This window comes from Gymnoscopelus microlampas (assembly GCF_963454915.1).
Source record: "Gymnoscopelus microlampas genome assembly, chromosome: 11".
Lineage (NCBI taxonomy): Eukaryota > Metazoa > Chordata > Actinopteri > Myctophiformes > Myctophidae > Gymnoscopelus > Gymnoscopelus microlampas.
In genome coordinates this window covers 18,473,172-18,486,794 of record NC_139948.1, presented here as the reverse complement: position 1 = coordinate 18,486,794, position 13,623 = coordinate 18,473,172, and the positions used below count along the sequence as shown (strand labels likewise).

The 13,623-nt window shown below is 41.4% G+C and overlaps 1 protein-coding gene across 1 annotated transcript; it reads left to right on the top strand.

The window, feature by feature from the left end:
• The first annotated feature begins 1,812 nt into the window (after positions 1–1,812).
• On the top strand, positions 1,813–12,701 carry LOC311056409 (butyrophilin subfamily 3 member A1). The gene is made up of 10 exons (XM_084072992.1): positions 1,813–1,936; positions 5,179–5,264; positions 7,370–7,468; positions 9,067–9,168; positions 9,740–9,871; positions 10,269–10,406; positions 11,039–11,090; positions 11,208–11,234; positions 11,340–11,366; positions 11,776–12,701. Exons 2-10 carry the CDS (start codon positions 5,205–5,207, stop codon positions 12,330–12,332), a joined length of 1,194 nt encoding a protein of 397 aa, XP_083929118.1. The 5' UTR covers positions 1,813–1,936; positions 5,179–5,204; the 3' UTR covers positions 12,333–12,701.
• Positions 12,702–13,623: the final 922 nt, after the last annotated feature.

Sequence of the window (13,623 nt, the reverse complement as noted above, 5' to 3'; positions counted from 1 at the left end):
TCCATCAGCCTGGTTGAATAAAGAGCAACTGAACCTTTTTTTTTGTCTGGACCTGAATAATTCCTTTTAAAAGATTAGCCGGAGCTACAGTATCAAAATGATCTTGAAGGACAATCAACGCTATGTTAAAGATTGTTGTTCAAGACCTCTTAATAAAACTTTTGAAATGGGACAAAATTTGTAAAAAATACATAATTTTATCAAAATATCCAAAGACAAATGTTCCCTGAATTGAACTAAAAATAAATAAATGCTTTTATACAACCAATTATTTTCAAATTAATCAGTGTTTTAGTATTCTTATTTGAATAGACGTATGAGACAGTACATGCTGCAATCTGTGCATGGGTACAGTTACAGCACAAGGGGGCACCATTTCCCAAGATCAAACATTTAAAGGAAAGAAAGGGATATCTACATAATAAGGACAAAAGGGAATCTGTGTCAGAAGTTCTGCTTGTAGTGAGGCAGACTGTAGGGAACAAATACTGAGGCACTCCATCTTCAGGTGAAAAAAATAAAAATAAATCAGAATCTGTGTCACTCTCTGGACTGATGTATGCTCTTACTGCGCGCGTGCACACACACACACACACACACACACACACACACACACACACTAGGCCTATATGTGGATATAAGGAAAAAGAAAGAGAAAGAAAATAATTCATATGCACACAGATGATCCAGGATAAAACCACTATTTTCAGGTGTTCCTCATCATCTTCTACCAACCTTTCCATGCCTATATGTATGTACTGTTCAAAAATGATCATTGCAGGGCCATTGACTATCTCGAATCTAATCTGACAGCAGCACAAAAGCAGAATTCTAACCTCTTTGATTTGTTATACAGGTAAATGCACCAAGTCCTTCTCATTATGCTAATGTTTTAGTGATTTCTCCAGCTGTGCCACTGACCAGCCACAGAGCATGACAACAACAACAGGCTTACCTGTCACAGTAATTACTGAAGGTCTTCCTTAAGACAGGAGACCAGATGAGCCGTCAGTACAATGTTCACGGGTTTAAAGACACATGGACTTTATCCAGTTGCCTCATTGTGTTATACTGTGTATACCGGGTATGAGAACGATATCTATGCTGCTTACCCTTTGTCCTTCAGGGTAAATATTTCAACATTTTAGTAGGAAGTTGAGGAAACTTTTCCTTCAAAATAACAGGTGACAGACAGTGGTAGATCAAGAATGCGAGTACTTTTCCCACCACAGGCTATGAGCGCAAGTAAGGTCATTGTTACCTCACAAACATGGCCGCGCTGTTCGTCCACAGAACACACCAACAGCGGAGATAAACGAGCAGTCCCGATCAGCGTTGCCATGTCCGCTTATTATAAGCTACGTTGGGTTTGTTTTTCTGTGAAGTTGCTTGTAAATATTGGTCGTTTGCAAGTTGCGTTTTTTGTTTCTAAAGTGCTTGTTTCTAAAGTGTCGTTGCTTACTTGGACTTTTTTATTTTTTTTATTTCAACCAGTGCTTCTCAAATATTTTCATGTCATGAACCTCCAAATTAATATGTATTGTTTTGTGCCAGGGAGCCCCCCAGATTTGTGTAGAATGTTTCAAAAATATTCCAAATATTCCACATTTTGTTTCAAGATGTTTTGAAAATAGCAGATCTACAAGCTCTAGGGCACTAGGGCACTATAGGCCATTATGAGGCAATAATATACTGTATATAAGTTTAAAGTGCTCATAATGGCCGGGCCCTAGTTGCTTCTTTTGGGCTTGTTTTCCTAGACCTGGTTGCTTGTTTCTCTCACAGAACCTGGCAACACTAGTCCCGAATGATCCCGACCGCACGAAACAAGTCCTGTATGTAAACAAGGTCAGACACTGCAGTCCACTCCAGACTTTTTACTGGACTACTGGACGAAAAGGACATCATTGGATCTTTACAGTCTTTCTAATAAAAGGTAGGTGGCGACTCACATGATCGTTATAGTATACTGATCGTCTGATTTGTTTGCGTAGGATATTCATAATTATCATATTGATATAAATGAGTGCATGAATTATATATCATGTATAATCATTATATGTGTTCATAGAATAGAATAGCATATGCATAATAATGTTTAAAGTGCTCATGTTGCACTGTCATGCAGGTGAAATGCTGCTGCATCCAGGGTTGCCATGTCCGCTTATTATAAGTGACTTTGGGCTTGTTTTTCTGTAAAGTTGCTTGTAAAAATTGGTAGGGTTGCGGGTTTTGGGGTTTGTTTCTAAAGTGTAGTTGCTTATTTGGGCTTGCTTTACACTTTTTTAAATCATTATTTAAACCAGTGGGTCTAAAATATTTTCATGAAAATGTTTTGTGCCAAGGAGCATTTGTGTTAAAATGTAAAAAAACAAAAAACAAAATATTCCACAATTCATTGCAAGAGTTTTTGAAAATACCAGATCTATGTCAGCTTGTAGATTGGCTATTTTCAAATAAACGATGCATAATAGGTCTAAGTGGCCTAAAGTTGCTTCTTTTTGGGCTTGTTCTCCTAGACCTGGTTGCTTGTTTCTCTCACAAAACATGGCAACACTGTCTGCATCAGCTAATGCCGCAAAGTCACAGGCAGCCAGGATGTGTTTACCTGGTGCTGCAGTATAACGGTCCATCTGGGTCATTGTCACTGTCAGGCTGCAGAGTCATGCTTTCCCACCATACAACATTAATAAACTAGACCAACAGAAACATCATTTCGATAGAAGAGGCAAGATTTATTTTACTTACGTGAATTCTAGGCATTCACATTTTTAAAAATGTATTTATTATTTTTATTCAGATTTTCCAAGTTGTTTTTATAACATACAACCACACAGACAGTAGCCTACAGACAGTACATACAACAACAACAAAAAAACTTAAATATAAGACAAAACACCATATATATAACAACAAAAACACATGAAAAAAACAACTAGGCATTCTATTTAAAGGCTTTTTTTGGTCTATATAACTGTGGGGAAAATATTACTTTTTATTTTATTTTATTTTATATCTATATCTTTTTTTTTTAAATTCTATTGTCTATTTTATTTTGGTTCTTGTTCATCACTGTTATTCATAGAAAAAAAAAGGCACCACAAAGCCACGCAGCTCAGCAACATTTTGCCATTGAGTTTGCATTGAGCATTCACTCCTATATCCTGACTGTTGTTTGCCTATTATACAATCCCCCATCCATCTCTGGCTGCCTACAGACATAGCTGTGGGAAGACATTAAAAGCTCTTCCTTATAATCCACTAATCGCATCACTGCCATCCATTCCCCCGCACGTGCTGCTTACAGTAATATTTACTGCTGGCAGCAAAAACTGGATGTAGATAATAAGGGGAGGAAGAAGAGACACAAAAAAAAAGACGGAGATCTGAATCCCTGACACACTGGTTGTCTAGCGATACATGAGACGTTACACTGCGGCCTTGTGGCACCACGCAGGGCCTGCCATGACTCATGTTACCAGGTGCCCTATTTTGGGCGTCACTATGGGGTGAAAATGTCTGAATAGGGTTGTGTGATTCTTTTTAATTTCGAGGACCCACAGTTTGATATGCATTTACGCCACGGACCCCCATTTGATATACAATATTTTCCTCCGGGACCCCAATCTACAGTACACTGTGAAATCCTCAGTGTTCATGTAACTCTGAGAGTGTACAAATGGATCCATTTGTACACTCTCAGAGTTACAGACCCATAAGGGTCGATTTGGTTCCATTTGTACACTCTCAGAGTTACAGACCCATAAGGGTCGATTTGGTTCCATTTGTACACTCTCAGAGTTACTGACCCGAACAGGTCCATTTGGACCCCATGGCGGTCCGCGGACCCCACGTTGAGAACCAGCAGTTCAAGCTTTTTTTTTATTAATGATTGTGCCCCAGTTAATAATGGACCATGTGCTTTCCTTTGGTCCCCCAATATGATCTCCCTAGTCCCTATACACCTTGTAACCTGAATAACTGGGTCAGTGCATCATTTATAGGCCAGGCAATGATGACTAACGTTTAGAATTCAAAGTCCTGCTCCAGCCACCGTCTGCTTTGTGTTGTGTGACCCCACACAGGTCGCTGTTGTGTTTTCATACATGACGGGAGACGGGTTTAGGCCACGGTGGCCACGCCCACGTGTATTTTCCATCGCTCGTGTTGTGATGACAAAGGTGTTTAACACATTAAAGGAGTAGTTCACCCAAAAAATTACTTTATTTTCTATCGATTACACTTTGAATTCGTGGCGATTTCTTTTTTGTTTTTGACGCATTCCTGAGACAATAATTTGATGACCGGGTGTATTTCCGGTAGGAGACTCAAAGAGTCTCCTTTGAGTCTCCTACCGGATACATTAGCATTTTTCCGCCGGTAATCACATTATTGGCTTAGGAATGCGTCAAAAACAAAAAAATCTCCATGAATTCAAGGCTTCATGGGGTGTGCAATTGATAGAAAATACAGTAAGTACATTTTTTGGGTGAACTCCTCCAGTTTTCTGAAAAACTTAAATGTCAAGGACCTCCAAAATTATATGTATTTGGCCGCCTACCCCCATCTGAAAATATTTTGATCCAGGGAGTAGACCACCCCCAGAAGCAAAGATTTGAGTTAAAAATGTTTGCTTTAAAAATATATATATTCAAAGATTTCTATCTACAAGCTCATAGAGCTTGATTATCTGCTATTTTTGAATAGCCAAAGAAATCTTAAAATGACACAGATGCGTTCCCGGATTGAATGAGTTGAACAATAAGGGTGCGGTCACACCGAACTTTGATTCTGCCTATGAGGGCGGAAGTCTGCCAATGCTTTTCAATGGGAACGGGGCGGTTTGTTGTAATTTGCAGATTTACGCAAAAAAAAAACACACGCTCCGTTCCCATTGAAAAGCATTGGCAGAATCCGCTGCATTGGCAGAATCAAAGTTCGGTGTGACCGCACCCTAACCACTTGATCCCTATAGCGTCCCTATTCTGGGGGCGAACCTTCAGTGAGAACAGGCGATCTACCAACTCACAACTATAGATCCCTGGTGGATTCCGGTCAGCGAAGTATATAGGGTTTTAAGTGATTATGGAATGCAAAATACAATTAAACACAATTTCTACTGCGGTTTTGTGTGTGTGTGTGTGTGTGTGTGTGTGTGTGTGTGTTTTCCCCTCTAAGACTAAGACTACAGCAGACCAGCCAAGATGATGCAGTGTTTTCACTTCATGGTGGAGCCGGCCAAGAACATAACGGTCAAGCTTAAGGTACCAGCAGTCCCCCTGTCCCACATCCCAAATCCTGTCCAACACCGACCCGCTGTCGTGCTTTTGCTGCTGCTAGAAAGGTTCCATGAAAGCAGAGGGACACCTTGAGAGCGTTGCCATTACAGCATTTTAACCCATTAAGACCTGAGGCGATTCTTAAAAAAAATCTAAATCGTAACAGTTTTAAGAAAAAAAAAAAAAAAAAAAAAAAAGTTTTCACGATTTTTCAAAAATAGCAGATATACAAGCTCGTAGCGCGGCACTCGGTGCCGCGCTATGAGCTTGTATATCTGCTATTTTTGAATAGCCAAAGACATCTAAAGTGACACAGATGCGTTCCAGGTATCAATGGGTTAATGCCTCCGCCGGTGGGCAGCCTATGCCGGAGGCATTATTATGTCTTTGTGTTGTCCGTCTGTCCGTAGTACAGTACTGTACACTACAGTACTGTACAGTACTGTACAGCAGTGGTTCTCAAACATTTTTAAGCCAAGGACCCCCAAATGTATAAATATTTGGCCGCGGACCCCCCCCATCTGAAAATATGTTGCGCCAGGGACCCCCAGAAGCAAAGATGTGTTAAAAATGTTCACTAATGTTCAAGAGTTTTGAAAAATAGCAGATCTACAAGCTCATAGCCGTGCTAGGAGCTTGTATATCTGCTGTTTTTGAATAGCTAACGTATAAAAGGTTAAAGTGGTTAAAATGATTGTGATCTTATATTAACTACTTTAGCATGGGGACCCACTGGAACCCCCCCAAGGACCCCTGGGGGTCCCCGGACCCCACTTTGAGAACCAATACTGTACAATACACGTATGTGCCTACATTCTAACATCCATCCATACGTCCGTCCCAACCTTGTGAACGCGATATCTCAGGAACCCCTTCGAGAACGACATGGTACAATCTCATAGGGTTTAGCCTGCATGAAGCGCCTTGAGAGGGAATTCCATGACATTTGGCACAAACGTCCACTTGGACTCAAGGATGGAGGAACTGATTTAGAAGTAAGGTGATCAAAGGACAAGGTCACTGTGGGCCCTCACAAAACGGTTGTTCATTAACCACTTGAACCCCAGCATGAGCATCCATATTCTGGGGGGAACATTAGCCAAAAATAGCCGATCTGCAAGCCTACAACGCGACGCGTAGGCTTGTAGATGAGGCTATTTTTGTCGAATTGATTTGGTGTAGAAGGAAAAAAGCGGTCCATGCACAGAGTCAACTCAGGTCCAGTTTACTAAGTCTAGAAGAGGTAAATGGTTAAACTCCTTCATAGTCTTCACTCACTACCAGTGGTGGAAGTACATTTACTTAAGTACTGTACTTAAGTACAATCTTGAGGTATTTGTACTTTACTTGAGTATTTCCAATTTCCAATAGTTTCACTTCTACTCCACTACATCTCAGATCCAAATATTGTACTTTAACACCACTACATATTTGAAAACTGTAGTTAGTAGTTACTTTGTAGATTTAGATTTTTATTACAAAACATACATTAACCACTTCAGCCCTATATACATTTCAGTCTTTTGAAAATAAGTCCACCACTGCTCACTACATTTACTATATATGTCTATATATATGAGTCTCTGGACAGACACTGATGTAAATGTTAACTGGTTGGCGGAGTGCTTATAGCCGTGATGCAGTATTTCTATTTGTATGAATCTGACCATTTGACTACTAGCTCTGTACTCCCCTCTTGCTTTAGCTCAGCAGAGTGTCATTGGGGACATGAATAAAGGTGGTGAGTCAGGCCATTTTCGGAGAGAAAACTCAGACTGCAAAAGGGCATGATGTGCATTCTGATCAGGTCAAGTGACTCTCCTTTCGGGTTTGACCGTATGCTTAAAAATAGCCAATCTAGACAAGCTCACACCGTGTCGTGATGTGACGTGTCGTGAGCTTGTACTTCGGCTGTATCCGGGGCGCAGCACCGGCGTGCACAGAATCAAGCTTTACCATCGGATTGGAAGCTCTTGCAAGCCCCAGCACTTTTATCATCCTTTAAATCTCTGTCTCTTTCTGCTGACTGCTCTCTCCTAGCTCTGCTTTATCTTCACCCCGAAGAAACCTTTTTCTCAATTCTCCCACAGGAATCTCGCAAGAATGCAATTGATGCGAAAAGGGAGCCCCTTGAAGAGAACCAGCTGTTTGTGGTGGAACTGGCTAGAGACCTGAGCCGAGTGTGCCAGGTAGGGCAGTCACCATCATGACACTTTACTTGACGATTGTCAAACAAATAATTGCGATTAAAGTTTGAGTTGTGTGGCATTGATATTGAAACATGTCTATTAACATTGCATTTCTGTTTGGCTTTTAGGCAAGGAAATACGTAACTTAAATATACAAAGAAATGGCTGACAATACCAATAATCAAAATAAATGATGTACTAAAGCCATATTTAACAATGTTATACTTTTATGCAAAAAAAATGGAAATAGCCGATCTACAAGCTCACAGCACGTTGCAACGCGTTGTGAGCCTGCTATTTCTGTTATTTTCGAAAATGTTTGAAAATGTATGAAAACTTTTCAACAGATGAATTTATACAGATGAATGGAAACGATTCTGCCAATTATGAAAACAATGTTTTATGTGGTTATCTATCTGAAATAAATGTGATCAGGCGATTATGTAATAATTGTGACATGCCTAGTGCCAGGTACACACTGACTACACTGCACTGCAATAAGCTAACACACCTCTGTGTGCACGTTACACACCTACATAGCGCTGCTGTCGGGCAGAAACTCCATATTCTAACTTCTTGTGTTTTGTCATAAATTAAAGGAATAGTTCACCCAAAAAATTAGTTATTTTCTATCAATTACACACCCCATGAAGTATTGAATTCATGGAGATTTTTCTGTTTTTGTTGCATTCCTAAGCCAATAATTTGATTACCGGCAGTCTCTCCGGTAGGAGATTCAAAGACTCTCTTTTGAGTCTCCTACCGGATACATTAGCATCTTTCCGCCGGTAATCAAATTATTGGCTTAATAGTCATTTTTTGGGTGAACTACTCCTTTAATGCCCTACTTGATCACACTACAACGTCACACAAAAGCATCAAAAGTAGCAGATCTACAAGCTCGAAACGCCTTTTGAGCTTGTGGATCTGCTACCTTTGCTGCTTTTGAATCCTGAAAAGTAACAGTTTTGGACGTATGAGGTTTCCACCCGACAGAGACGATAGACAGTATGAAGAAAGAGCTAATTGGCTGCTGTGTGAATATGGTCATTACAGACGATGAGATGATCGGTTAAAACGCCTCTGAAATTGCAGGCACAGAAAAGTGTTGCAGGCACAGAAAATATTATTATGCACGTCCCACGCCTCTAGGTGGCAGCATCAGCACACGTCATCCAGTGGGCTAAGAGTCTCCCTCAGTTTTTCTCAACCCTTTTCATTTAAAAGACCCTTTGTTTGATTATGCATTAGGCCACGGACCCCCATTTCATACGATCATTATATCTGGGACTGCAATCTACACACTATAAAATCTGTAAAGTCTTAGTTTGTACAAATGAGTTCATTTGGTTCCATTTGCACACTCTCGGAATTACGGCCACATAATGGTCCATTTGGTTCCTCACTTTCAAGCATTTAGCTGGGGATACCCTGGCTGGAACCCCTCCTCAAGGACACCTGGGGGTCCCCGTACCCTCATGTTGACAACCAGTGTCCCAGCTGAACCACGACTTCCTTGTCTGTTATCTTCTTATCTATCCTCTATCTGCCAAAAACGTAGAAGAGCCACTCTTTATTTCTCCTCCCTGTCATTACAGAAGTCAGAGGTGCTGGAGCACATCTGGAACATCGAGGACATCTGGCCCACCCCTGTCTGCAGGGCATTCATCCTAGAGTGGGCCTCCATGCTGGAGAGCAAGGTACTGGTCTGAGATCATCCACTTCTCTTACACTTTGAACTATAGGCCTCCATTCATGACCGTATCGACTTTGATAGAAGTGCTACCGGCGTTCTATAGTTTGTGCTGTTGTACATCAGTGGGTTCTCAAACGTTTTCATGTTAAGGACCCCCAAATTAATATGTATTTGGCTGCGGACCCCCAGAAACCATATTGTGCCAGGGACCCCCATAAGAGAAGATTTGTGAAGACCCCCCCCCCCCCCCCAAAGATATGTGTTAAAAATGTTCACTAATGTTTTGAAAAATAGCAGATCTACAAGCTCATAGCGCAGCACTCTGTGCCGTGCTATGAGCTTGTATATCTGCTATTTTTGAATAGCTAACGTATAAAAGGTTCAAATGATTGTGACGTTATATTAACTACTTTAGCTGGGGACCCACTGGAACCCCCCCCCCCCGAAGGACCCCTGGGGGTCCTCAGACCCCACTCTGAGAACCACTTGCTGTAGATAAATCTAAATACAAACATAGATTATTAATAGACCCCTGCATGTTTGAGTTTGGAGACGCCTTCTCTTTTTGTCTGTAGAGGAGGCCAATGCAGACGGATGGCTGGCCAGAGATTGATTGCAGCAAACTTGATCAAGCTACCGAGCAAGATGTGGAGCTGGCCAAGATGGTCATCTTCACCTGGATCAAAGACCTGAGAGCCCAGCCTGAGGTAGGAAGTTGTTTGCCTTTCAACGTTGCTCCATGAACCCATTAAGACCTGAGGCCGATTCTACAAATGTCTTCTGAATACTAACAGTTTTCTGAAAAACGTAAACTTTTTCCATTTCAAGGACCCTAAACATTTGATGTATTTGGCCTCGGACCCCCATCTCAAAATATGTTGTTCCAGGGACCCCCAGAAGCAAAGATTTGAGTTGAAAATGTGTGCAATTTTGTTCAAAAATAGCAGCTCTACAAGCTCACAGTGTGAGCACTGTTTCGGCAAAAAGATTTGGTGTAGAGGTAAAAAAAAAAGAAAGAGCGCACAGAGTACAGCGCACCTCAGGTCTGTTTTACTATTAAGTATAGGGTTTAAGTGGTTACGTAATGTTGATCAAACCTTCTAGAAAAGCGTCTGGCCTGGGGAGTCTGTGTCAAAAGCTCTGAATGATCTGGAGTCTGCTTGGCGATGGGGACGCATGCCCAACCTGCTGACCGCCATGGAGCTCGTCATGTGGACCTTGATGTCACAGACCCTAGATAAGGTAAGTTGTGTCACATTAGTGACTAGTAACTAAGTACTGACTCTTAAGTACAATTTTGAGGTATTTTTTTTTACTTTACTGGAGTATTTCCAATTTTCTGTACTTTTACTTCTACTTCACTACATCTCAGAGGCAAATTTTATACTTTTACTCCACTACAATTATTTGAATACTTTAGTTACTAGTTACTTTGTAGATTTTGATTATTATTACAAAACATACATTAACCACTTCAGCCCTATATACGTACATTTCGGCCATTTGAAAATTGCCGATCTACAAGCTCACAATGCGTTGTGCTGCGACACATTGTGAGCTTGTAGATCCTCTATTTTCAAAACATTTTCATACATTTGAAAACTTGAAATGAGACATTCTGCATAATGAGTACTTTTACTTTTGGTACTTTAAGTACATTTTGATGCCAATACTACATTTTGATGCAAATAATGTACTTTTACTCAAGTACATTTTGAATTACGGACCTTTACTTGTAACAGAGCATCTCTATATTGCAGTATTGATACTTTTACATCAAAACATTTGAGCACTTTTTCACCACTGCGTAAAACCGAATCCTAATCTAAGATTGATCAAAGTTGTACTGTTCATGTTCCTTCACTCTCTTGCAGGAGAACATACCCCTGCAGTGGCTCATCTGGAAACAGAAGTCTCATAAAATTGGTGCGTGAACTAAGATTCCAATTCATGCTTCTCTGAACCACGTTGATTCTGTTAGTTGGCATGTTGAAAATGTGAAATCTGAAATGAAGTGAATGAAATGTTACCGTCTCCTCTCAGGTGCAACCCGCTACATTCCTCACGCAGGTAAATATGTACAGTTGAGCCCCATTTGGTGTTTGATCCATTTATTTGACTGTTGATCCTCTTGGATCAAAACGCGTTATTAAATGGCTTTTATTGATTTCACAGTATGGGAGTGGATTGCAGATGCTACAGGTAAACCATTTAGTTTTGCCAAAATGTTACACTGTAACTCAGGGGTCTTCAACGTTTTCAGCCCAAGGACCCCCTAGCTGAGAGAGAGATGAAGCAGGGACCCCCTCTATTTTGTATAAAATGTTCTTTTAGATTCAACTTTTTTTTGTTTACGTTTACTGTTCTTTTTTCCCTCTACACCTATCCCTCTTTGCCAAAAATAGCCGATCTACAAGCTCACAACGCCTCGCAGCGCGAGGCGTTGTGCCGAAAAAATCCTATCACACAAAGATTTGGCGGACCCCCTGTAGTAACTCTGAGGACCCCCTAGGGGTCCCGGATCCCCTGTTGAAGACCCCTGCTGTAACTCTTCTTAATGCTGCCATTTGAATAAGACCATGCCCTTAACTAACCCTGCTCTCACCCTCAGTGGACGTGACTCTGGATCTGGACACGGCCAACCCTGACCTGCTGATCTCCGGCGACAAGAAGATGCGCTGTGGCTTCGAGAGGAAGGAGGTGCCCAACTTCCACCAGCGCTTCGACGGGTGGTGGTGCGCCGTGGGGCAGGAGGGCTTCAGCTCCGGCCGCCAGTACTGGGAGGTGGAGGTCGGGGAGAGGGACTGGCGGCTGGGCGTGGCCAAAGAGTCGGCCCTGAGGAAGGGCTTCAAGTCGCTGAACACCGACACGGGTTACCTGACGCTGCGCCTGGAGAGGGGCACCGAGCTCAAAGCCCTGACGGTGCCCTTCACCGCGCTGCCCCCGGGCCTCATCCCCCGCAAGGTGGGCGTCTTCCTCGACCGCGAGCACAACCAGCTGTCCTTCTACGACGTGGACAGCCGCGCCCACATCTACACCTACAACGAGAGCTTCGACGAGAAGCTGTTCCCCCTGTTTGGCACCGTGGAGATCATCAACGATCTGGTCATCAAGTCACCGGCGTCGCAGACTCATTGCCTCTGCCCCACGGTCTGCCTTTGGGCTTGAGTTCCTCTCAATTCCTTCCCTAGTGATCTCTCTCCTTCACTACTCCACTAGACATCGATATACCGTATATATACTATATAGGAACGTGAATTAATGTAGTCACTGGGAGTAATGAAAGACCCCTACCTATAAATGACCATCATAACTCTATTGAATAGCTATTCTATGTGACCACCATAAATGCTGCTACTATACGATGTGATTGTTCCTGTCTCCTCCTCACTAGAGCTATCGCGCTACTCTTTGCTCAAATAATGTATTTTCATACATTTGAAAGAACGTAGTATTAATGTCATGAAATGTGCAATAGTAATCCTACAGTGACTATGCTCTCTCTCTGTGAATAATGAATAAACCAAACCAAATGTCCTACCTTTTGTTCAATCTATTAGTCAAGTCTGCTACTGAATGGTGTTGTAGACTAGAGAAGGATTTGTACAACGTAACCATTAAACATTTATGGTATGGAAAGCAGCAATGACTTAAAAAGAACATTAACTTGGCAAACTGTACATCTTGGCATTCATATTTATTGCCACTAGTTTAGAGATCTACTGTATTTGATATGTATAAACGTGCATTTGATCAAGTAATGACAAAATAATTCACAAATATATCTTAATGTTACGTTTATGAATTCTGGGATTTGTTCTTTAGGAACCACTGTTAAAAGCACACCACGGCAGATTAGAGAACATGCCTATCAAAGATGTGCTTCGGTTCATATTTCATAAGGACCCTTCTGATAGAGAATCTTAAAATACACATGACACATGCTGCTCCGAGATGATAAATGAACCACATGCAGAGTGAAAGAAAGGTAGCATGAGGGTCAGCTGAGCGCCATCAGCTCAAAGTCACTGAAAGGTACAGCTGAGGCTAGAAGATACCATCTGTCATGCACCGTGTCTGAATGATAATGAATGTGGATGTGTGAGGAGGACTATAGACGCCCTTCCAATGCAGTGGTGGAAGAAGTGCTCAGATATTTTACGTAAAAGTAGCAATATCGTAGCAATATAACAATATAAAAATACTCTGTTACAAGTAAAAGGCCTGTTTTCAAAAGGTTACTTGAGTAAAAGTACAAAAGTATTCGCATCAAAATATATTTAAAGTACCAAAAGTAAAAGTACTAAAATGTCTGAAAATAGCAGGTCTACAAGCTCACAACGCGTCGCGACGCGTTGTGAGCTTGTACATCGGTATGTTGTATGTTATAATCATTTATATCTGCAAAGTAACTAGTAACTAAAGTTTTCAAATAATTGTAGTGGAGTAAAAGTACAAT